Source organism: Lissotriton vulgaris, chromosome 5, assembly GCF_964263255.1.
Source record: "Lissotriton vulgaris chromosome 5, aLisVul1.2, whole genome shotgun sequence".
Lineage (NCBI taxonomy): Eukaryota > Metazoa > Chordata > Amphibia > Caudata > Salamandridae > Lissotriton > Lissotriton vulgaris.
The window spans coordinates 1,574,196,951-1,574,221,613 of record NC_141693.1 but is presented as its reverse complement, the minus strand read 5'-3'; the positions used below and the strand labels follow the sequence as shown (position 1 = coordinate 1,574,221,613).

The window sequence follows — 24,663 nt, the reverse complement described above, 5'->3', positions numbered from 1 at the left end:
CAGTAACGTAGTCCTAGCGATTCCAAAGCCTATTAGTATAGTACTTACCTGCTAGTAATTTCGCATTCCACTTTTAGAGTATATGGTTTTCCGTGCCCCTCGGGCATTTGTGTAAATTGTGCAACTTAAAGTATTTTCGTAAGAGTTTTGTTGTGTGCTTAGTACCCTGTCCTCATAAAGAGTACAGGGCTGTTGTGATCTAAATAAATACACTGTTTATTTTCATAACACTTGTGTGGTGTCCTTTCACTTGGTGTTCAAGGGGTATATGTGATGGTATAACAGCTGGCTTAACACGCCCACTAGAGTTTAGCCCGAAGACTGCTCGTATCCACGCTACTAGGATAGCTGGTCTATAAGGTTGACTTACAACCAATCACCATAAGGGTTGTTTGGACTGATACATAGTGATCACTAGAATAGTGAACACTGCATATCAGGCCAACTTCTCACATGTGGTGTCCCCTGAGTGATGCTGTGGTGTCCCCTGAGTGATGCTGTGGTGTCCCCTGAGTGATGCTGTGGTGTCCCCTGAGTGATGCTGTGGTGGTGCGATAGACCTAAATAGAGTGAGGGCGACCGATAGATAGAGTGAGGGCGACCGATAGATAGAGTGAGGGCGACCGATAGATAGAGTGAGGGCGACCGATAGATAGAGTGAGGGCGACCGATAGATAGAGTGAGGGCGACCGATAGATAGAGTGAGGGCAGGGAGTTAGAGAAGGAGGTGGGTGTAGGAGAGCAGCAGATAATCAGAGGTTAACAGGGAGTTAAAGAAGGAGGCGGGGTGGAAGAGAGCAACAGATCAGCACAGGAGAAGAGCACAGGGAGTTAAAGAAGGAGGTGGGGTGGAAGAGAGCAGCAGAACAGCACGGGAGAAAAGAACCGGGAGTCACAGAAGGAGGTGGTGGAATAGAACAGCAGATCACTACAGGAGAAGAGAACAGGGAGTTAGAGAAGAAGGCGGGGTGAAAGAGCAGCAGATCAGCACAGCAAAAGAGCACAGGGAGTTAAAGAAGAAGGCGGGTGGAAGAGAGCAGCAGATCAGCATAGGAGAAGAGAAGAGAACAGGGAGTTAAAGAAGGAGGTTGGGTGGAACAGAGCAGCAGATCGGCACAGGAGAAGAGAAGTGAACAGGGAGTTATAGAAGGAGGCGGGTGGAAGAGAGCAGGAGGTTAGCATAGGAGATGAGAAGTGAACAGGGAGTTATAGAAGAAGGCGGGGTGGAAGAGAGCAGCAGGTTAGCGTAGGAGATGAGAAGTGAACAGGGAGTTAGAGAAGGAGGTGGGTGGAAGAGAGGGAGGGCGGTAGAGAGAGGGAGGGCGGGAGAGAGAGGGAGGGCGGCAGAGCGAGGGAGGGCGGTAGAGAGAGGGAGGGCGGTAGAGAGAGGGCGGTAGAGCGAGGGAGGGCGGTAGAGCGAGGGAGGGGCGGTAGAGCGAGGGAGGGGCGGTAGAGCGAGGGAGGGCGGTAGAGCGAGGGCGGTAGAGCGAGGGCGGTAGAGTGGTAGAGTGAGGGCGGTAGAGTGAGGGTGTGAGGGCAGTAGAATGAGGGCGGTAGAGTGAGGGCGGTAAAGTGGTAGAATGAGGGCGGTAGAGTGGTAGAATGAGGGCGTGAGGGCGGTAGAGTGGTAGAATGAGGGCGGTAGAGTGGTAGAATGAGGGCGGTAGAATGAGGGCGTGAGGGCAGTAGAGGGGTAGAGGGCGGTAGAGTGAGGGCGGTAGAGTGGTAGATGAGGGCGGTAGAGTGAGGGCGGTAGAGTGAGGGCGGTAGAGTGGTTGGGGGACGGCGGTGCGCAGGAGCAAGGGAGCCGAATGTCACAACCATTGGTGCAGACAATGAAGTGCTCGAAAACCATGGGCTCAAATTAAGCTCTGCACGTCTTCCTCATAAATACACACTAACTGTTTGGCTCACTAAGATAAAAGCTTTCAGATGCCACCTGCAGATCACCAGCTTAAATTCCGACATGACCAACTCAAACTAAAAGTTTTCTGAGGTTGGTAAACAGAGTCCTATTTCGATATGATCAACAAATTTTATTTACAACTGATAGGGACAGGTGGTAACAAAGTTGGAATATCACTAACTTTCACAGAAACCACACAGCTGTGCTGTAAAATGTAGTAAAGGGTGGGCTTTGTTATTAAAGAGCCAAAACCGAAGCTTTTTTCAAGTGTTTACTGCAACAGCGCTCGACTATTTTGGGAATGTACAAACCAGCACGCCCAATATAAACATTGGTTTTCACATAGTCAAAGTGGGAGAAGCAAGGTCTGAGGAAGGTAAAACCACAAGGGAGTACAACTACGAGTAAAACTTTGAAAGGAAGGCTTTTTTCTGCTTATAAAACCTCATGACCTCTGACCCGTAAGAAAATAGACTTTTTAAAACGTTTTATCGTCACCTCAGCTGGCTTTAGCGTGCAGAATACTCCACTGCGTCACGCTCTTACACGGCTATTGAAAGGTAACCATTTTACCGGCCTCGGAATGTTGTAAAGCAAACTCAGTCCTGCTTGGGAGACAACCCGGGACATCGAGACTGCACAAGCACCTGAAACACATTGTTGTATTTTAATAGCATTTATATAGCGCTTACTATAGCGGACTGACGAGTAACCGAAGCGCTTGCATGCATTATTAAACTAACCTATCTTGCACAATAGTGCTATATTAACAAGCACAATTAGTTTAAAATAAAAGCCCGGGTTCATTGTTGCACAAACTGTCATAGATCCGACTTGACAGTCTCCTCAAATCTATACTTAAAAAAAAAAAACTAAGCCTTCACCTAATCTAGGTGCCCTGCCCCTAACTACATCTCACCCCTGGCAGATGACCAGCTGCTGGAAGGTACGTCATGTGTTTAGTGCTATGTATGTGTGTAATGGGTGTGCAGCGGAACGCTTCCCGGCCTTTTTAGAAGACAGGAACTGCTTGCTTATTCTATATGCTAGTTTAGTGCACTTCATGGTTAAAAGTCCACAAAAAAATAACCAGACTGATTTCCAATCTAAAAGAACATTAATCTCCTAAATTTAAATGACAAAATCCAATGACTGTTCAGAAACTGTGGTGCAGCAGCTTAGGGTATCCTGTAATCCAGAAGGGATAGGTGTTCGATATCAATATATTGTTGGGTCACACAAATCCATCCGTTCTCCTGAACCCAGTTACAATTGGTCAAGGTCCACCAGTGACCTAGCCGTTAGAAAACAAATGGCATCAGTTGCAAAAGCAAGCATTCCACTGTCATTATCAGGTGAATAGATTGATACGGCTGTTAAACAAAACAGCGAGCACTGGTAGTTACAAAGTTCCCCTTGGACAGGTGCTCTGAAAATAGTGAATCACGGCCCGTGTCTATCTGTAAAACCTAAATCTGCTAACCTCAAGAACGAAAAAGCATTGACAAAGTCAATAGATCCTGCCAATGTGAAAGTAATTAGCTTTACTTAGGTGTTTTGCCATGTTGTACGGCAGCGTGGTTGTGCAGCATGACAAAAGGTCAAGGTTTTGTTTCCTGGCCGCTCTGCTGGGCAGCTCTGTATAAAGGGTTGTCTGTTTGCCCAGGTGAATACACGAGGAAGACATCTTGCTATAGTGACCTGTGTCAGTACCTACATCACTGCTGCTAATGTTGAGGTCTACTACCCATGTCCGTAACCTGTACATATCAGAGGTTGTTCAACTAAAATGCACAACAGCTACTTTACGGAGCCTTGAGTGATGGTGGACTGGAAGAGGAGCAACCACACGCTCTGTGATCACGTGCCAAGATGGGCATAACTGTACATCTATATGGGACAAACTGAGTTGCAAGTATATCTCCTATATGCGTGGTGCTGAAAGCGAGCACTATGGGCCCGCGACTTCCGTTTTTTAAATTCGGACTGATGAGCTTTGTAGTTGAGATGGAGCTTGGGGTCGAAGGTCTCTGCAGCAGTGACTTAGGCAGAGTCCAAGCTTGTTAAAGATATAAGAGTCATTTTTAACTGCTGGACAAGCCCTTCAAATGCCTCATACGTGCCACTCACGGTTGAGCCTGTATAGCTTTGTTTGAAAAGCGATATGACCCGGCCAACACAGGCCGCGACATAGAGCTATTTTTTCCTTACATCTGGTGGGGGTAGGCTACATGAAAACAGGATGGAGGGTGGTAAGGGGCAACAGAACGGTAAAACAAGGCAGCGCTGGGAGGGGGGCTGGGCACGAACTGAAGTGCTCTGGGTGATGTTTATGCGAGGCGGGCAGAAAGGACGGCCATGGGAGGAGAAGTAATAGAGTGGTGCAGGTGGGGGGCGAAGAGTGGAAGGGGAGGAGGGAGCGAGGAAGATCGAATGGAAGGGGACAGACTATGAACGGAGTCAGGGAAGAGACAGAGGGAAGGGGAGGAGTGAGAGGGCATAGATTATAGGGGGAGGGTGGGATATAGAACCAGGGAAGGAATGGAAAGAGGGGAGAGAAAAGGAGGGAAGGCAGGGGAAAGGAGGGTGACTGGGAACGGGTGAGAAAACAAGTTCTGCAGGACGCGTTTGCATTGTTCTGTCAGATGTAGGGAGGGGGTGGGCAGGCCGATTAGCTGCGGAGCGGATCTCTTAAGTAGCTCACGGCCTTGAGGCCGTGAAAATTAAAGCAATTAGGGGGGGGAGGTGGGAGGGAGGCTGATAGGCAGAAGGCTCAGGGAAGATGTGGGATTAGAGGGAGGGGGTGGGCTGCCTGCAACTCGAGCGACCATATGGAGAGGGAGGGGGGTGGGCTGCCTGCTGGGAGAAGCTTGTGTGCCTTTGATGATCGGATGCAAGCTCGTGCACGAGGAGCTTGTGGTCACGTGAACTGTTGAAAATCCTCATCGTAAAGTCAGCTTTGTGGATGGGCGGCAATAGGTCTCTCTGCGAGACCTAAAAAAAGAAATATACAGCCTTAAATTGCTCTCATTACTTAGAGAATATAAAACCACAACATTTACTAAAGGTCCTATCTCCTATTGTTCCAAGAAGAATGTAAGTAGCCATAAAAATGCATGGTAAATTCATCCTTTGACATAAACGTATTGCCTCCTTGTAGAGTCTCACTACGCGTTTTAAGAACATAAAATACAATAAAGATTCACACCCACCTAAAATGCAAGTGCAAAGGTCAGTCTTATCTTAATTTCCCCTACATTTCTTGGTATATGTTTGGACTGGTAAGGTTCCCAAGCCGAATATAACAGTCCTCTCTTAGCTTCAGGGTGGATTAGATAGATCTGGAGGTTTTCTAGCTTACAGTGGTTAAAGTCCTGATATAAGGTCTTCAAGCTTCCTTCCCCTGCTGCGTTTTAATTAAAACAAGTTCAGTTATCCAACAATTTTGCCTAATAGCTTTAATGCTGGTTTTATTTATTGCGGAGTCAACCAAAACTGGATTTCTGTGTGAGCGCCACACGTTGAAACCATTTACCTTCTTGGCCACCCTATTTAATCTGTCTAGAGCCGAATTTAAGTAAGCAGTCTCTGCCAAGTTAGTCCACAGACTTGCCCGAAGGAGAACAAACTTTAGATGTACGAGTTATTTGAGATTATGTACCCCCAGTTCATATCTCAGGGCTGCCATTGGGGTACGAGGGTCAAGGCGTAGCAGTGAACTTAGAAAGGGGTGTTCAATCTTTGATAGACTGTGGCTTGTCGATAATCCACAATTCTGCTTCATAAAGAGCAGACACTAGTGTTTTGGACCTGTACATTTTAAGGACAGGCTTTAATGGGGAGGCTCCAATATTCCTCTTACATTGCAGGAAGGCATTTGCTTTCTGTGCTATGACGGTTGCATTTTTCTCTATTTGCCACAACTGTATTTTTTGGTCAAAGCAAATACCCAAATAGTCGGAGGTGGCTTGCTGGATGACAGGAGTTCAATCAATTGTAAATGCTTTTCTCAATTTCCTCCTTGGGTTCATGAACTTATTTTTGAAAACATTAAGTCATACGTTCTTTGTTACTCGTACAGCATAGTCTGCACACAAATGCATTGCCATTTTCTCTCCTCTCAGTGTTGAAACAACTGATTTCAGTTTCAAAGAAACGCTACCCCTTTCATAAATATATATAGTTCAGTTTCAAAATACTTTATTTAGACAACCAAGTCTATCAAAGTTCAAAAGTGCTAACTGCCAAATTCTAATAAATTCTTTTGAACTAAAAAAATAATGGTCAGATCCTCATTTTTTTTCTTTTACAGAATGTAAACGATCAGACTGACATTAAATCTTCAAGCGTGCTCCATCAATGGTGGTACGGTTCATAATTAAAATACATTTTGGTAAACCTCTTGTAACTTAATAAAGTACTCGTTGGTTAAAATAACACCGCAACATAAGGCGAAAATGCATTTCTATGTGGGGGATAACGTTGGGGCTGCAGGAATTCGGGGGTGCAACCTCTTCTTTTTGTGCTTCTGGATTATTTCTTAGTTGCTTATCTGTATTCTCTATGAATTCTACAAGTTTAGCGATAACTTGCGGCTGCGCACTGTTCCGTAGATAGCGAACGGCAGATGCTAATGTCTTTAGCCTTTCCTTAGGTCTACAGATGCCGAAGCAGTATTCGACGATCTTCAAAGTAGTATGGGGCATATGAATAGCAAGTGGGTTAATGACTCCTGGAATAATCTGCATTATCGGCATGTTTTAGACTCTAGTTTGGCCTCTCCTGGGGGAGATAAGTAATGACGAAAAAGAGCCCATCAGGATGGACCGATGGTATTCGGTCTCGATGGTGTGGTCCTGGTCCGGTTCCGCTCCTTTCAGGTTTTTTCTTCATCTGCCAGGTCCAATTTCGAAGCCCTTTCTTCCAGAGTTCTGCAGGGCTATGTGCAGAGTCCAATGCTATTTAACATTTATATCCGCCAGCTAGTGGAGGTGGTAGAAACCTACGGGCTGCCTTCTCCTATAACAGGGTCATCTGCAAAGGGGTCTTCAGATCTGATCTAGGGCTGGAGTAAGATTTCGTTCTGTATGCATAACAGCCTACTCAAACTCAACAGGGATGGGGCAAGTCACGACTTTGGGGCAAGAGGCACGATCTTTGGGGACCTAGTCACTGGCCTGTCGCTTTAGGACGGTGTTTCACCTACACCTTTCGGACAAGGTTAAGAACCTGGACTTTGTGAACAAATCATTATCTATAAAACCAGAAGTGGCTAAGGTGACGGCCATGTGCTTGGAGGTACTTTAATGGCTAAAAAAGATCCTTTAGCTGATCTGCTTTTCTGCACAAAGGACAGTGAATCAAGTTTTCATTCATTGTCTCTAGATTGGATTACTGCAATGTGTTATACCTGGGAGCCGATAAATCCAGTAGTTTGTGCTAAATGCGACCGCTAGGCTTCCCCATCGATTACCCAAATGTGCCTCAGTTTCCAACCTTCTCCATGAGCTGTACTGGCTTACTGTCTCGAATTGCGTTAAGTTTAAAGCTTTAAGCTACGTTCAAGGCAAAAGCTGGAGTTGGTCCCACATAAATTATGGATTTCCTCCATCCATATCACCCATCCCGTCCTCTTAGATCCGCCCTAAGACCTGGTTTATTGCACTGAGATTTCACCGGTCCTGTATGAAAGCCCATTCTTTTGCCTACATAGGCCCTTCTCTTTAGAACTCATTTCCAGTTTCATGGAGGAACTATGTCTCTCTCTGCTTTTCACAGGGGCTTAAAGACCTGGCTCTTCTAACCCACCTACTTAGCTTTCTGCATCCCCCCCATTCTGACATGCGCCGGGAAACCCCGTGAGGTAGCTGTGCGCATTATAAGTTGACAATAATATGATACCCCCTCTCCAAAACTCTGTCTGTTCTGACACACTTTTTTAAGAATAGGAACTGAAGTAGAGAGCAACTTTAAATTAAAAAAAAAAAATTGGTAGGGACTTTATCAAGCCCTAGAGTCTTGTTCTTTTTGTGGGAGGAAATTACCTCTTCTTCGAATTTGTCAGATTTTTATTCCTGGAGATAGAGCTTCCCTATTTGATCACTAAAGTTACTCTCAGGAGCATTACTGTAATTATACAAGGTGGAACATCAAAACTATTCTGCTCCTCTCCCATTCACTGGTCTACATTTTGCAAACTAGCACTGTAACCCAATTTAACAATTTCTCAGTACTTCCTGGAATTATGTTATTTTAATCTAGGTAGCATCCATTCTTAGTTTTTATGTTGTGGCAGCGTGTTCTTATGCTCGATTAAGCTTTTATATTCCTTCTTCAAATGGCCAAGATAGTCGCCCCATTAGTTGTCTTAGGCTAAGAACTGGCGAACATGATTTTTAGGGCTCGGCCTACGTCCCACGAATTGGGCGTGGCTTAAGAGTCCTTTTTTTAGGCCTTCGAAAACCTAACCTACGAATTCCAGAGAAGCTCGTGATTTTTGCTCGTTATTTATGGCAGCTGCACGGCAATTGGGCCTCGCATGCCGGTCTTTTTAGAAGACAGCACGCGAGAAGCCTTTGGCTGTAGAGTTGCTCCGCTTCCTGCATATTCCGTGCGGACACGAGCATCAGAAGGCCATATTTCATCAATTACCAGCTGTGAGGGACCACGGTAATTGAACCCAGATGGTCGGCGCGCATTCACCACTTTCCAGCTACTTTTTTTTCAGCTGTCTGCGCGCGCATGCTGGCTCCCTGCCAAAGCTCGTTTAAAAGTGTTGCGAAACACAGAAACTTTTTGACTTTTCTTACTGCTCAGTGCTCATACTAGGTCGAAGTTCATCATTCAGACCTCCACCCTTTTAAAGAAAATCTTCCTTGCACCAGGTCCAGCTATATATTATAAATTTAAATGTGCTCAAATGTGCTTTCATTCAATCGCATTGGCTTCGATGTTATTCCAAATGTTAAAGTATTTTTTGCAAGGAGAATCAGGGGTTAACCGCTTTTAAATTCCAAACACTCAGCCACTACTTAGTAGTGGCTGAGTGACTGAGCGTTTGGTTACTGGCACGGAAGCCTAGACTGAGGCGGGTTTCCATTAGGACACGTGATCCTGTTGACACGCAGGTCCACCTGAGAGAGGTAGCAGGTATGCAGTAGAGATGCAACCCCCAGGTCACAATAATATGAGTGGAATTTAAAAGCGGTTAACCCGCGATTGCCCTGATGAAGTTGCACAAAATACAGCAACGAAACATGTCGGTGACCTAGACTCACACAAAACTCGGTTTAATGCGAGTCTGTTTTAGTTTGGAGTACTCACAGCCCAGAATAAAAGTAGGAGTGGCCAGTGAGTTCTGCAATTTTAATGTGTGAGATTCACTTTCTTTTTCTCACTGGGGTTAATGGTGAATGTGTACACTAAACAGCGACTGGTATTGGTTACTTGCTATTTCACGAGCATTCAGCACATGGTCTGACTGTTGTGAAGCAAAAGGATTGTTACATAGTGTTTGTCCTTTTCTTCTGTGTGTTTTTGTTTTTGTCTTTTTCTTTCCACTTTCACGAGAGAGAGCTACCTATGATGACAAGTGGGTACACTGGTAATTGCTAGCCAGATAACCCCATTGGCGGTTCGACCGCGAGGGGCTCACTCTTTTCCACACTTTTTTGTGGTATGGGTGATGGTTGTTTGGCATTTTTATTTTATTTTACCTTGTGTGTACTTTTGACAAAGAGTGACACTAGTGCAGGAACTAAGAACCCTGATGTAATGGGGAAGTGGGAGTGATACCATTGTGCACACACCTACATGGATCCTGCAGCATAACTGAAAAATAAGAGTGTCTTGAGGGATAGGCCACAATTTGGTTTGGTACACGGAATTGTGAGGCCAATTAAAGACCACAGGAGGACGATGTGCTAAGACGTAATCCTTCAATGCTGTTACTTAAGGCCAGCGTTTACAAGTTTATTAAATGTTTGATTTATGCAAACAAATAGAACATACTGTAATTAAAATCATTGATATATCTTTTGTTACACTTTAATCCACTTAAAAAAAACTATGAACATTCTTCAATTGCTACCATAGCAACACCATCAACATACTTTGCATTAAACTCCGATAGCTAAAATTAAAATAAAACCATTCAATTTATGACATTACCAAATATTTTATTTAGGTTCCTAAACATGCTACCAAAAAAGACAAAGTTTAGGATCTACAGTACAGTTCTCACAATTGAAGGTGTAGTCTGTCATTGGTGATAGTTTTTTCACAACCATATTAAATGTTTCCATCTTTCATTGTGCAAAAAAATATATGGTGCTGTAGTGTTAATTTCTACTTCATAATAGACCCAATGTCAGTGGAGGATTGTTGCTATGTTTAAGAGTCAAATGTATTTGCAATGTTATTTGTTCCACTCGTTTTCTACATTCTACTTCTTATTTCTTTTTAATACAAATTCTGAAACTATATACAAGAAACACCATTCCCTTCTGGGTTTGCCACATGGTAATTTCTATATTTATCCACAAGGAATGGAAGCATCCATCCAATGTGGAATGATTCGGTCTAAATCCAACATTACTCATCTGTTCTATTTCAATATCTAATAATTCCTCCTTTAACTGGACGGGGCTTGACATGCATTCAGTAAATTTTCTTCTTGATTACCATTTTCTGATTCTCTAGCATTTTCCTCTGGAAGTCTGATTTACTTGGTGTCTCTGGTTATTTTTCTCAGCTTGTTCCTTATTTTATTTAGCTATTTCCGTATTAGTGTGGGTGTCAGCATTTGTCAAAGTTCAAAAAGTACTTTATTCGGTTAATAGACCACAACCATAAAAGCAACAACATGAAATTTCAAATTACACAGGGATATTTAAAAGAAAAAAAGATTAAAATTCATCCAAACCAATTGATTTCCGCAGTTTAAAAACATATTTTAAAAAAACTAAAACTACTGCAACAGTTAAAACAGTGTCCATTCTTTGAAGTTCTAAAAACGCTAGGCGACATCTATTTAAATTCATTTCTTTGAGGATTGGGATAATAAATTTCCTACGTGGTAAAATATAAAATAATAAAACATGGATGTCAGATTGAGACGAGGATTCATCACATGGGCACATAGGCAAATCGCGCAACCATGAATTCATCTTCATGGACAAAAGTCTATAAACAATGTTTAATCTAAAACAGGTCAAGAGAAATCGATCATAGTTGGACATCAGCAGGGTTAAATACGGCTGTAATTTATCACCAGTTATTAACAGTAAATACGAGGTAACTGTCTTTTTCTTCACTTCCTCTCGCATTCTTTTCTCCTCGAGGTATTGCATGCACAATTTTTTCAACAATTTTCTGGGTATGTTAACCATTGTGAGTGGATCGTCATAGTAATGTTGGCAATTGATTTCTAAATGAAAACATTTAACATAATTTAGCCATTTAAATCTACTCACATTTTCCAATTTCAAGACATCCCGCAACATAGCCCGGTTCACGGCACACTCATTTGTTGTCCATACCCTCTGCCACAAGAGAATGGGCTGCGTTCTGATTATATCTGAAATATGCGGTTGTCCAAGTTCAATATGGCAGATATAAGTCGCGACACTTTCCGGTATCGTCAGAATATGCCTTATGAACTTATTTTCGGCTATTTGAATTGAATTTATGTTGGTATACTCCCAAAGACCCGAGCCAGCATTGGTCTTAAATATACAAAAAATAGAGAGGGAATGAAATATTAAGCATATCCATTCTTCAAGACTCATTTTCAAGGGGTTCATCACATAACATGGTATTTGGAGTGGCCTTTACTTTAAACCGTGGTGTGAGACCCAAAGGAATCCAGAAAGCTAAACCACTCTTCCTTGGTTATCCTAATTATATGGCTGGCAAACAATAGCCATATATCCATCAATATGTATCTCATCCATGGACCAGATTGTAGGATCGGCTTCTTCTAGTTACCTCCACTTTTTGCTGACGTTTCACTGTTTTTGACAGACTGGCGGGAATCCTGCTATTCAGGACCCCAGCCTAGCAGCTTTTGCCGATATATTGATTGCATGTACTTTAGGTACACGCTAGATTGAATTCAGGGGTACCCTTATAAGTCCATAGTATATGGTATACTATGTACCTAGGGCATAGGTACCCTAGAGCAGGTATTATGCCACTCCTGAGAGGCCAATCAAACGGACACCACAATTATGCTACTGCAACCTGTGTAAGGTGGCGCATGCACCCCTTACTGAGATATAGGGTCACTATATCTACCTTATCCCTGCACATATGAATCTATCAGTCACCCCAACAGCAGGCCTTATCAATCCTGAAGGCAGGGTGCTGGGTTTTATGCCACAGGGTGCCCATGCATGAACAGAGCCCCTCTGCAGCTTTCGGAAACTATTCTCAGGGGTTGTTCTGTGATGCAGCCAACCATATTCTCTTAAGTGCATTATAACCTTGCTGCAAATGTCAACTTTAAAATGGCTGCACAGAAACCTGTAGTGTTTGGTTTCAAACACCTTGGAATCATACCTCCACACCAGTAACTGGTGTGGGAGGTACGATTCCACCCTCCTGGAGGGAGAAATATGACAACATCAGTACACCCGGTACCAGCTTTCTCAACCCTGGCATCACAAGATGGATGCTGCCAGCCACAGACACAAGTCTTTCCTCCTGCTGCTGGACGAAACTCCGGCAGGGGAGGCTGGACAATAGGTTCCCTGTCACAGGGAGGTGTAACCACCTCCCAGACAGGCTTTAGTGTATTGGGGCTGGGTGGTGCACTCAGAGTGCTTTGATGTCTGCACTGGGGGTTCATTTGGTGTCCCTGTGCATAGTCCAGCTCAAACCAGTTGCAGGAGTCATTTGCTCCTGCTCTAGCACTAAACTGGACAAAGGTGTAGCCACCCCTATATCCTGACACTCCCATAGGTGGGTCCCCAGAGTTTCTCCCACCCCTTCCTTGGGTATAAAGTAGGAACCCCATGCTACAGAACTTTAGATTTACCTGGACGAAACTCTGCTACAGAAACCAAGCACTTGGACTATCTACACTGCATTGGATGACTGAAGAATCTCCCTTGGAGTAAAGGAGTGAGTAAAGGAGTTACTCCCCTCCTAAGCAGGCACCAAAGACGCATCTCACCGGTTTGTATCTCCGAAGCTCCTGACTTTTGCAACACAGGAGGTGGGTTTCCAAGCGTACCCGTGGTCGACTAGTGTGCTGCGCAAACCTGAGACCCGTGGGGACCTTGTACATTTGCAGAAGCATGTGCTTTCCAGCGACCCCTGAAGCTGTGCTTTGGGCTACTTGTAGTCCAGATCCCGAGCAATGATTCCACCGAAGATTGCCGGCCTGCACTCCATGAGTGTTACGTGGGCCAGTGCTGTTCGATTCCCCTCGAGGTCCCTTCGCAATCCCTGGTCCGTTGGCCTGTGGGTCCCTGTGAAGGCAACTTTAATTTTCAGTGGGCTTACCTAGTTGCTCCAGACATGCCCTGACTCTCCATCGCTTGGAGAGTCCCCATGACCTTGCTGGTCCTCACCAAAGCATCTTTTCTCTGACTGCGTGGGTTGCAGTTGCCAAGGCTTGTTGGTGTTCAATTTGGACACTGACCCCCAGCACTTGACATTCTTCGTGGGACAGATCCCCTGCGGACTATGGTCATCCTCTATGTCTCCTGGTCCCTGTGTCTGCAGAGTCTAGCTTCGCCTCTTCTCACCAGACATCAGTGGGCATGCGTCTACTGAGCCCCTGGTCACTTGCAAGTGACACAGATATTTCCCCCTCTGCTTTCAGGTTCTTCTCAGCTTCGATCCAGGCTTGGATCTCACCGAAACCTTTTCCTCTTCAAGGCAGCAGCACTTTGCAGCATCACGCCATTAAAAACGACCAAGATTCCAGACAACATTTGACACCTATGCACCCGGCTTCACTGGGTTAGGTAACACGAGTACCCCGGTGCTCACATGTGTGCTGGCCTTAGAACCTAAGTTTGAAAGGGTTTGCTCGAAGTCCTCTCCTAAGTGTCCTTAAACTTTAAAAAGCCCAACTGCGACTTTCCCATAGAGTTGTACGGAGCTCACGCCTGTGCTCTCACACTGCACATATCCCCGTGGGTCCCCTGTGTCACTACCTTGGGGTCCCATTGATTTTACGTGCTCTAGGCACTGTGTCTAGTCAAGTGATGGTGGTTATACCACTTTCTTACGATATGGTTTAGTCTACCCCTGGGGCCCACTGTGTATTGTGCTATTTACTTTTGTTCTAGTGATTTAATATTGTGTGCTTTGTTCTCTAATCTCATAAAGAGGTTAGTAGAGAGTGTTTAGTAATAAATACATATTATTCCTTGTGTGATTCTTTCATTTGATCATTCAGGAGGTTATACATTGGTAAAACAAGCTGCTTATCATTCCTACAAGACTGAGCCTGAAGGCTGCTCTTCACAGCTACCACTAGGATAGCTTTCTTTAAAGGTTGTCTTTGAACCTTACATCAATAAGGGTTGTTTGGACTGGTGGAAGGTGCCCACTTTAATTAGTGGACAGCATATACCAGGTCAACTTCTCACACATCACCTGAAAGTAACAGATATCAAATGTATTGATGAATGTAACCCAGACCTTGCCTTCAAGTTTTTGTCTTAGGCTGGAAAGGCTACAACTAACCATACCGTCCACCCTTGTCATTTATCGATGCGTGGCACATTTTCCAGTGTTAACCCATGCTTACTGATATAGTCATGATACTTATTTTCAATTCCTGAGCGGTCTCACTGCGTAAAAGAGCTGTAACTAACCACGTCCACGATGGAGCCTTGTCCTCGCACTCAGCTGACAAAAAAGCTATTTTCTTTGGCAATATGTTGAATGAGGGTCTATACAGACTTAAATTGGATTGAAGAGGCGTGCTTTTCAGTTTCTGTGCTAGGGCTCCTGATGCATCTAAATGCAATCCAAGAATAGCTTGATAATTGCGGACTCCGGTGCACCAGTGCGTTCTAAAATTGGGAGATATGGTTTCTTAATTTGAGATGGGGCCTTAATGCCCGAGGTTAGTAAAACATCGCCACTGCTGAGGGTTACTCTCACAACGGATGGAGAGGATCACAGAGTTTCCGTGGTTCCTTTATCCAGTCACGGTTTCTTGATCCAAAAACTTCCGACAGATCGTCATGTGAGTAAATATTTTTCAGGTCTAATAGGGCTTTCCGTGTTATTAAGAGTCCCCAGGATTCCATTTTCAAGGGGCACTTACGATGTCCTGAGTAGAGCAAACCTCTTAACACTGAAAGCCAATAGGGCTTTCAGTGTTAAGAGGTTTGCTCTACTCAGGACATCGTAAGTGCCCCTTGAGAAGCACAGAAGAGTACAGAGAATAGAGTTATTTCGGCCTGCAGATGAATGATCATAAGCGGTTAGTTACCTAGTGGAGTCCAGCTTGCTGAATGGGCGATTTTCTGACCCAAATTCCAGTATAAAACTTAGTTTCAACTCATCCATTTACTCAATGCGTACTGGCTTCTTCCTTGACCCACTATGCCATCATCAGGCTAAGTGCTGTTCTCATATTTTCATTGTTTTTCACTATTAAAAAGTGGGAACAGAGGAATGGTGGGATGTCCACTTGGATTGAGAATATGTCTCCACAAGGGCAGTACAGGGATGCTGCGTTCAGAGGCACCTACATCTAGGCAATTTTTTTTTTTTTTAACCAAAGGAGGGTCATGAGATGCTAGTGTCCTTGCGAGGACAACATCCCCTGTAGACCACTCTTCCAAATAGCATTTAAGTTTCGATTAATTTTATTATGACTAAGACATGTTTAGCATTTCATCTTTCTCCCCCATATCCTTCACCACCGGTCTTTCTCCATTTGAAATGTGTTGAATGTCTGTGCGAGGTTTGCAGTTCATATCACTCAATAGGCTCACCCTTTCTATTGCCTCATTCTTACAAGGCTTGCAGGCCAGCATCATATGCGGAGCTGTGTTTAACAGAAGGATCTGGCGAGCCTTTTCTATACTCTTTGTAAACTTTTGTTTTCTCTGTGTTATATGTCCAAATTCTGCTTGTTTTTAGCAAGTGAGTTTGTCCTTCCTTCTCCTTATTGGCGCATGAGCCCGTCAAATGGTCGGATTCAACAGAAACTTGGGTGAAAAACAATTGAGAACACATTCTCGTAAAGCCTCAGATCTTCATATACTCTTGACGGACACAGTCAGTCTCGGTGATTATAGTTCTGGTCAGATAATGTTTTATCGAGGAGCTGTGTCCAAAATATTTGCTTCAATCTGCTAGGATGGACTCAGTTGCGGCTGAAACTTCATCAAGCTTAGATAAAATTGCTGAAAGATTACAATTACCTGTTTGACTCAATATGACTACTTCCGCCAAAATACATACATAGGTGAATATGTCCGTTAGAACTAGTATTTGGGGATCCATTTATTTAAGACTAAGTAACGAAGGCTTCTGCTATTTACTTCGGCTTTGCGCGCTTTGTTTTCATGAGTGCAAACACTGGCAGGACGGTCGGTGGCCGCTAGCCCATACTCCTGGTTGTTCGTACACACTATATCTGCCGCATCTATAGTACAGATAGAGTTAGTTGTGGCATTCAGACAGTGGTGAGTAGAGGTTGAGAAGAGAGGGGCACAAGCAGTGGTCGAAGTAGTCGGGATCGGCAGACCACGCCGTGCCCCTCCTTCAATTCCAAGGATTCCCCTACTTTATTTTGAAAGTGTGCCCCAGGACGCAAGAAATTGTCATCGCTTATAAATAAAGCTTGGCGTTCCTGGCATTCAAGGACAGCCGGCAGAGAAGTAACAGGACTCTGTTTTTTACTTCTTGACCAGAGAAGAAAAATACAGTGTCCACTTCTGCTCTGTCGCTTCAGCTGCCCCCCCCCACACCCCCAACTCTCTTCTTTCCTCTCTTTCTGTCTAGCAGTTCTCTTACTGAAAAGCGTGACTTCAAGACAGGGTTCTCACTCTCTTTCCTCTCTTTTATTTGCTACCCTGTGAAATGGATCCCAAAACAGAAAAACATTTGCTGGAAACGTCATATTTTTCTGACATTTGAATTGCAGCATTGGGAACAAAAAGGTTACAAATATGAAAAATAACTAAATAAAGTAAGACAGAGTGGTAGCAAACTGGCCAGATTGATTTTATTCACACCCAAACACATTAGCGTCACTTTTACAGTGAAGCGCTATTTTTTGTTTTCTTGTCTTGGTTTTCCATGTGCTTGCAACTAGTTCACCAATCCTGGAGGTACTGCAATGTGTGGATTGGAAAACAAAATGTGTACTGCGGCTCTGCGTCCAGGGATGTGGTCTTTGTACCATACTGCTTATGTTTTGTAAGGATATAAGCAATTAACATTAAAAAGGGTCCATTCAGGGCCCTGTAGTCATATACTTAACTTTTACGGCAAAAGCAGTTCTGAACAGTGAGTGTAAAAGCATTATGGTAACCATGTTATTCCTGCTTACATTTCACATGGTTTGCTAAATTTTGCATTCCCTATGAGTGTTTGCTTTTCCCAGGATATTGTTACTTTTTTTTCTTAGGCCGCACATTGCTCGTGTCTTATGCGTCATTGAAACTGAGCCGCATCCTGGTGTTTATAGCCGGCAACACTTGGGTTGTAGTTGAAGGCAGTGAGAGTTTCTCAGTGGGGCAGTATGGTGTTCAGTGGGTGAAAGGATGTGGCACTATGACCAGAGCTTCTGAATTTGGAACTTGGGAACCAGGTTTAGCCTTAATAACCAGTCCACCAGACCACTCCCCTGAGAGAGCACAATCCCATGCTAGACCTTAGAAGCCCTGGTGTCTTAGCACCCAGGTGGACCCTAGCAGTGGCAAATGTGGGTTAACTTTAAATGCTTGTCCATCACAATTCATACTGAAGTTCACCTCCAGTCTTGCGGGCAGGCCTACGAAGCAGCACATCCTAGAACAACTGTAACTGTCACTGAAGTCACAGGATCCTTGAGAAGGGCCAGCTCTAGGGCAGTGCAACCGGTGTGACCCCACCGGGTGCTGACTTTGGGTGGAGGCATTATGTTTGAAAGTATATTAAAGTTTTAAAAGCACTTGCTGCCTTCAGAAACAATAAAAATGTCAAGATGACTCTGCTGTTTAATGTTCTTCTTGGAGAGAGATCATTTGGTCTAGTGGAAGTTTTGATTCATGGGATGTTTGCGCATTCGGGTCACACCTCTGGCTCTGCCCACTGATCCAACCCTTGGGTTATTCCCACCCTCTGATTCTCCGCCCACGGTTACCCTACTTTTTACCACCCACTTCGACCACTGGGCACAAGTGTCAATTAGCAACATAACTTCCATAACGAGATTAAGAGAGAGGAATAAGATTAAGTTTATGGGGACAATTGTCCATACAAAGGTAATTAAAAGAAGAGAAACCATCCATAATCACGCCCACCATGACAGGTTGGGTCCTACGACTGGTACCCAAGTCATATTATGCAGAAAATGAATTATTGAATAAAGGGGAGTTAGCATGACGTAAATGTAACTGAGGTTTGTGAATTCCTTGCAAAACTCCTAGTTCCCATCTAATCATCCATACAATGCATCTACGGCTACAGAAGTAGTAGTACTGTCTACAATTCGTGCGATAAGTCCAAGAGAGCATTGCCCGGAAAGTAGCATTGCCCGGAAAGTTCCACCCACGCTGTGCCTTAAACTTCAACTGTACAGTACAGTTCCAATGTCTCCAAACCCACGGCCATCCTGTGCCACTTTATCGAGAACACGTAAGAGGCTCCGGTAACCCCGTCAAGACCGTTGCTGATCCTATAACCTTAACATGCCCTCCCACTAGTCCTCTGTAGCCTCACATGCTGTCAAACTGGGTTCCCTCACTTTCCTCGTTACATCCCATTTACCCCTCCTTTTGTTACTCTTGCTCGCATCACTTACCCCTGCTTGGCCACAGCTCCCAGGCTATCGGCCACCTCGGGGACACAATTCAAATCTCTACCACTGGATACACGACTCCCGCCGGTACCGGGCGCCCCACCAGCTGCTGTCACCGCCGCCATTTTCCCGCTTCAGAAACACCACACGTGCCGATGTAAGGTAACCGGTTCGAAGCCAACCACAACGAAGTCCCGGAGATCGCCTACCAATCAGGACTGGGCTCTACGGTTTCTATACTCGTGTGGTATGAATGATTCGCCCATTCAGAGTACACATTTCTATCACTAGCACCATTCTCTAGCCCAGTAATATCACCGGAAACAAAAGACAGAACATCCGCCCACACAACTCTAACCAATGGCAGAGTTGGATTCTTTCACCGGCCTTTCTTTTTTTTCTTCGCCAATCGGAGATCGTGAGGTCCGATGTAGCCTCCAATCATTGAGTGCGATTGAAAATAGACCCACAGGATCGGCTTCCGCGTTGTATTTGGCCAATAAGAAAGAAGTGGAGGGGTGGGACTAACACGACTCAACTTGCACCACCATCTTGTTTCTGTTTCCGGGAAGAAAAGCGGAAGAAGAGGTATTCCCGAGGTGAGAGAGATTTTTGGGGTCAACAAATAGTAGAACAGTAGTAAGTAAGTGAATGAAGGTGGTGGACAGTACTGATGACTGTATGGAAAGGATGGAAAGAAGACGTCAGAGGGAAAAGGGGTCTCTGGTGGGGTGACGCTCTTGGGAAGATTTGTTGCAGGCGTAAGACTCCAGGTTAACTTCTAGAAACCTCAAAACAAAGGGCGTTCCTGCATGTCAACTGGGAAGGCGGAAGAAGCACTTGTTATTTGCTTATTCCATGACAACTATGTTCTACCCTCTAAAGATGACTGTTTAATACTGCACATTAGAACGTTCGAGTTCAGGTTAGCGTCACTGCCCCTAATAACACAGGAACCCTCGACAGCGATACATTCATTGTAACTCGGACGTGATAGTGATTAGTTATGCCACAGTTCAGTTTCCAGGTGCTAACGTTGTCGGCACATATATTGCTGTGATGTTAGTATTGTTTAAACTGTGTTTTATTCGTAAAGTTCTTGTTTATATTGTAAAAGTCTCATGGATTTGTCTCTAGTCCACCTCTGTTGGAATGTTATTGTATGTTTGAGCTGAACACGGTTTTAAGTTGAGAGAAGATATCTGTGCCTGCTGTTTTCCATGGGTTGCAAAGCTGCCTTGTCTCCGCTCTGTGTGTCTAATGAGAATGTTCCTAGCTGTAGTGAAGGAAACTTAATTTTATTAAGGAGGTGAGGATTATGTTTTATTTATTTATGCAATTTTATATAGCGCGGACTTTACCCGAAGGTGTCGGAGCGCTTCACAGAACGACCAATAATGATATACAGGAACAAAATACAAAAGCAAACAATAAGTTACATGGATCAAAAGTGACACTAGTGAGCAACCAAAATACATGAGGTAGCAATCTGTGCATTATAGGAGAAAAAAGTGATAAGGGTGCAGGTTACAACAAGCATTTACAATGCAATGGTCTCGGCAATATTATAGGTAGAGCTATTGGAATTGCTCATTATTTTGTTAATCTTTTTTGTATCCCTAAATAAATGGCATTGTCATTTGTATTGGCATTAGCTTTGTTTTTTGCGTATGTGATACCTATTGCATTAGCAGAGAAAGAGTGAGGTAGTGAGGTATTGAAATAGAGAGAGAGTGAGGTAGAGAGAGTGAGGTATTGAAATAGAGAGAGAGAGTGAGGTAGAGAGAGTGAGGTAGTGAATGAGAGGGATGTTGTGAGGTAGTGAGATATAAGCATAGAGTGATGTTGTGATGTAATGAGAGAAAGAGGTAGTGAAACAGAGAGTGAAAGTGAGTTGGTGAGATAGAAAGAGTGAGGTAGTGAGATAGAGAGTGATTGAGGTAGTGAGTTAGAGAAAGAGAGTGAAGTTGTGAGGTAGTGAGAGAGTGAGGTAGTGATGTTTTGAGACAGAGAAGTTGTGAGGTAGTGAGATAGAGTGGAGTAGTGAGGTACAGAGTTATGTAGTGAAAGATAGGTAGATAGAGTGAGGTAGTGAGAGACAGAGAACGTGAGGTAGTGAAAGAGTGAGGTAGAGGGATGTTCTTGTTCTGAGGTAGTGAGATAGAAACAGTGAGTGAGTTTGTGAGGTAGTGAGATAGAGAGAGTGAGGTAGTGAAAGTGACTTAGTGAGATAGAAATAGAGAGAGTGAGGTAGTGAAAGAGTGAGTTAGTGATGGAGAGTGATTTTTGGTGGTAGTGAGATAGAAACAATGAGTGATGTTGTGAGATAGAGAAGGACTGAGGTAGTTTAAGAGAGAGTGAAAGTGACTTGGTGAGATAGAAAGAGAGAGAGTGAGTTAGTGAGATACAGAGTGACGTAGTGAGTTGGAGAGAGAGAGTGAACTTGTGAGCTAGTGAGATAGAGAGTGAGTCAGCTAAAGAGTGTTGTAGTTATTTTTTGAGTGAGTGACTTGTGTTCTAGTTAGGTAGTGAGAGTGATATCGAAATAGAGTGATGTTATGGAGAGAGTTAGTGAGAAAGAGAGTGAGATAGTGTTATAGATTTAACTTGAGTAGTGATGTAGTTATTTTTGTTTTGTGGGAGAGTGAAGTAGATATAGAGTGAGGTAGTGAGGGTGAGAGTTGTGCTGTATTGAGATAGAAACAGAGCGATGTTGTGAAGTAGTGAGCTAGAGTGAGGTAGTGTATGAGAGAGTAAAAGTGAGTTAGTGTATTTGAGAGAGAGAGAGAGAGAGAGAGAGTGAAGTTGTGGGGTAGTGAGAGAGTGATGTAGTGAACTTTAGAGAGAGTGTGTCGTGATGTAGTGAGGCAGTGAGAATGAGATAGTCTGTGTGCGCGTGTGGGTCTGTGTGCGCGTGTGGGTCTGTGTGTGTGTGTCTCTGTGTGTGTGGGTCTGTGTGGCTCTGTGTGTTTGTGGCTTTGTGTATGGCATTTGCGAGAGATTAAGCTATTGGCATTGTAAATGACAATGCCATTTATGTATCTGTTTTCAATACCAACACATAAATGACAATTTTGTGATTTACAATGCCAATAGCTCTAACTTTTGCAAAGGCGAGACCATTGCATTGTAAATGCTTGTTAAACAAGCACTGGCGTTGCCAATAGGCCTCGCAGTAGGAAAGTTGGAGCTATTGGTTTTGTAAATGACACATTTTTTATTTATTTGTTGGTTTTGAAAATAGCGAAACTAATAGCTTTGTCATGTAATTAATACTTAAATAAAAGTTATTGTAATTTATAATGCTAATAGCTTAAACTTTTGTAAATATTTTTGGCAAAGATTATGTTAATTGTATTTTATTGTGACGAAAATCCAAGCACAGAAGTGAAATATTAACATCTTTTTGTGACAATTGTAATAAAGCTTGAAACATTGTGAGAACATTTGAACCAGTTGTTGTTGAATGGTTGCACAGATTGATGCTGTGGTAGCGCTGAGGGATGTTGTGGTGGCGACGAGTGATCCTGTGGCGTTCAGTGATGCTGTGGTAGCACCTAGTGATGTTGTATTTCCCCTGAGTGATGCTGTGGTGAAGCGATAGATAGATAACGTGAGTGCAATAGATAGATAGATGGAGGGTGACAGAAGATAGAGTGAGGGCGATAGATAGAGTGAGGGCGATAGATAGATCGAGGGAGGGCGATAGATAGATCGAGGATGGGCGATAGATCGAGGATGGGCGATAGATAGATCAAGGGAGGGCGATAGAGTGAGGGCAACAGATAGAGAGATAGAGTGAGGGCGATCGATAGAGAGATAGAGTGAGTGCGATAGATAGACAGAGAGTGAGGGCGATAGACAGACAGTGTATTTATGTTGCATTGAGCACTGCAAGTATGAGGTTTGTAATTATATGGCACTGAGTGGTATTATGTGGAGTGTATTTACGTTGCATTGAGAAGAGTGTAATTATATGCTGTGTAATTATGTGGGACTGAGTGGTAATAAGGGGAGTGTATGTTGTATTCAGTAGAGTGTAAAGATGTGGCGTGTAATTATGTGACACTGAGTGGTATTTGGAGTGTATGTTGCATTGAGCGCTGTGTAATTATGTGGCCTGTAACTATGTGGCACTGAGTGGTATTTGGAGTGTATGTTGCATTGAGTGTAGTGTAATCATTTGGCGTGTAACTATGTGGCACTGAGGGGTATTTGGAGTGTATGTTACATTGAGTGCAGTGTAATTATGTAGCATATAATTATGTGGCACTGAGTGTGTGAGGGTGCAGAGTGTGTGAGGGTGCAGAGTGTGTGAGGGTGCAGAGTGTGTGAGGGTGCAGAGTGTGTGAGGGTGCAGAGTGTGTGAGGGTGCAGAGTGTGTGAGGGTGCAGAGTGTGTGAGGGTGCAGAGTGTGTGAGGGTGCAGAGTGTGTGAGGGTGCAGAGTGTGTGAGGGTGCAGAGTGTGTGAGGGTGCAGAGTGTGTGAGGGTGCAGAGTGTGTGAGGGTGCAGAGTGTGTGAGGGTGCAGAGTGTGTGAGGGTGCAGAGTGTGCGAGGGTGCAGAGTGTGCGAGGGTGCAGAGTGTGCGAGGGTCCAGAGTGTGTGTGTGTGTGTGGGTGCAGAGTGTGTGTGGGTGCAGAGTGTGTGTGGGTGCAGAGTGTGTTATGTTATGCTATGTGGAGTGGTGTGGCTCACTGGTTAGAGGCGGCAGACCCCGGAGAAGAGGACGGCCTGGGACCAGGGTTCAATTCCCGACGCGGCAGGGTCGTGGACCAGGGATAGCGGACTCGATAATTCTCACCTCAGTGCCTACTCAAACCAGGGATCACGCTCGGAAACTCTGGGCATTAGCTTGCCTCATCTCCACAACGGCCCCCCACATACGCCGGGGATGCCTGGTTTCACCTTGGAGATACCCAGTAGGGACTATCTCACAGGGAAAGCCAGGACGGGTTCCCCAGCGGTCTATTGCGCAGAGATACTCCTTCGGGAGTCGATTCTAGCGCGTTAGAAACCCACAATTATGCTTTGTTTTCTTATGCTATGTTTTGTTGTGTTTTGTTATGCTATGCTTTGTTGTGTTTTGCTATGCTAGGTTTTGTTTTGCTATGCTATGCTAGGTTTTGTTGTGTTTTATTATGCTATGCTTTGTTTTGCTATGCTATGTTTTGTTATGCTATGCTATGCTTTCTTATGCTATGTTTTGTTATGCTTTGCTTTGGTATGCTCTGTTTTGTCATGCTATGTGTTGTCATGCTATGCTATGTGTTGTCATGCTATGCTATGTGTTGTCATGCTATGCTATGTGTTGTCATGCTATGCTATGTGTTGTCATGCTATGCTATGTGTTGTCATGCTATGTGTTGTCATGCTATGCTATGTGTTGTCATGCTATGCTATGTGTTGTCATGCTATGCTATGTGTTGTCATGCTATGCTATGTGTTGTCATGCTATGCTATGTTGTGCTATGCTATGTTGTGTTGTGCTATGCTATGTTGTGCTATGCTATGTTGTGTTTTGTTTTGTTATGTTTTTTGTGTTTTGTTATGCTATACTATGTTTTGTTATGCTATGTTTTGTTATGCTATGTTTTGTTATGCTATGTTTTGTTATGCTATGTTTTGTTATGCTATGCTATGTTTTGTTATGCTATGTTTTGTTATGCTATGCTATGTTTTGTTATGCTATGCTATGTTTTGTTATGCTATGCTATGTTTTGTTTTGCTATCCTATGTTTTGCTATCCTTGTGTGTGAGTGTGGTTATGTGTGT

The 24,663-nt window shown here is 43.9% G+C and overlaps 2 protein-coding genes across 8 annotated transcripts in view; one reads left to right on the top strand and one right to left on the bottom strand.

Annotated features, from left to right (window-relative positions):
• Positions 1-19,239, bottom strand: part of PRMT5 (protein arginine methyltransferase 5) — a 101,923-nt gene extending 82,684 nt beyond the window's left edge. The window contains exon 1 of the mRNA XM_086923659.1: positions 18,894-19,239. Coding sequence (XP_086779785.1) covers positions 18,894-19,015 — 122 coding nt within the window. The 5' untranslated portion in view covers positions 19,016-19,239. The remainder of the gene's footprint in view (positions 1-18,893) is intronic.
• Positions 1-24,663, top strand: part of RBM23 (RNA binding motif protein 23) — a 532,419-nt gene that overhangs the window by 55,059 nt on the left and 452,697 nt on the right. For 6 of the 7 annotated variants that reach the window (XR_015296038.1, XR_015296037.1, XR_015296040.1 and 3 more), the window contains exon 1: positions 19,372-19,489. The exons of the other annotated variant lie outside the window; for it this stretch is intronic. The gene's annotated coding sequence lies outside the window, so the exon portion shown is untranslated. Of the gene's footprint in view, positions 1-19,371; positions 19,490-24,663 lie in introns of those variants that run through there. 7 annotated transcript variants of the gene reach the window in all.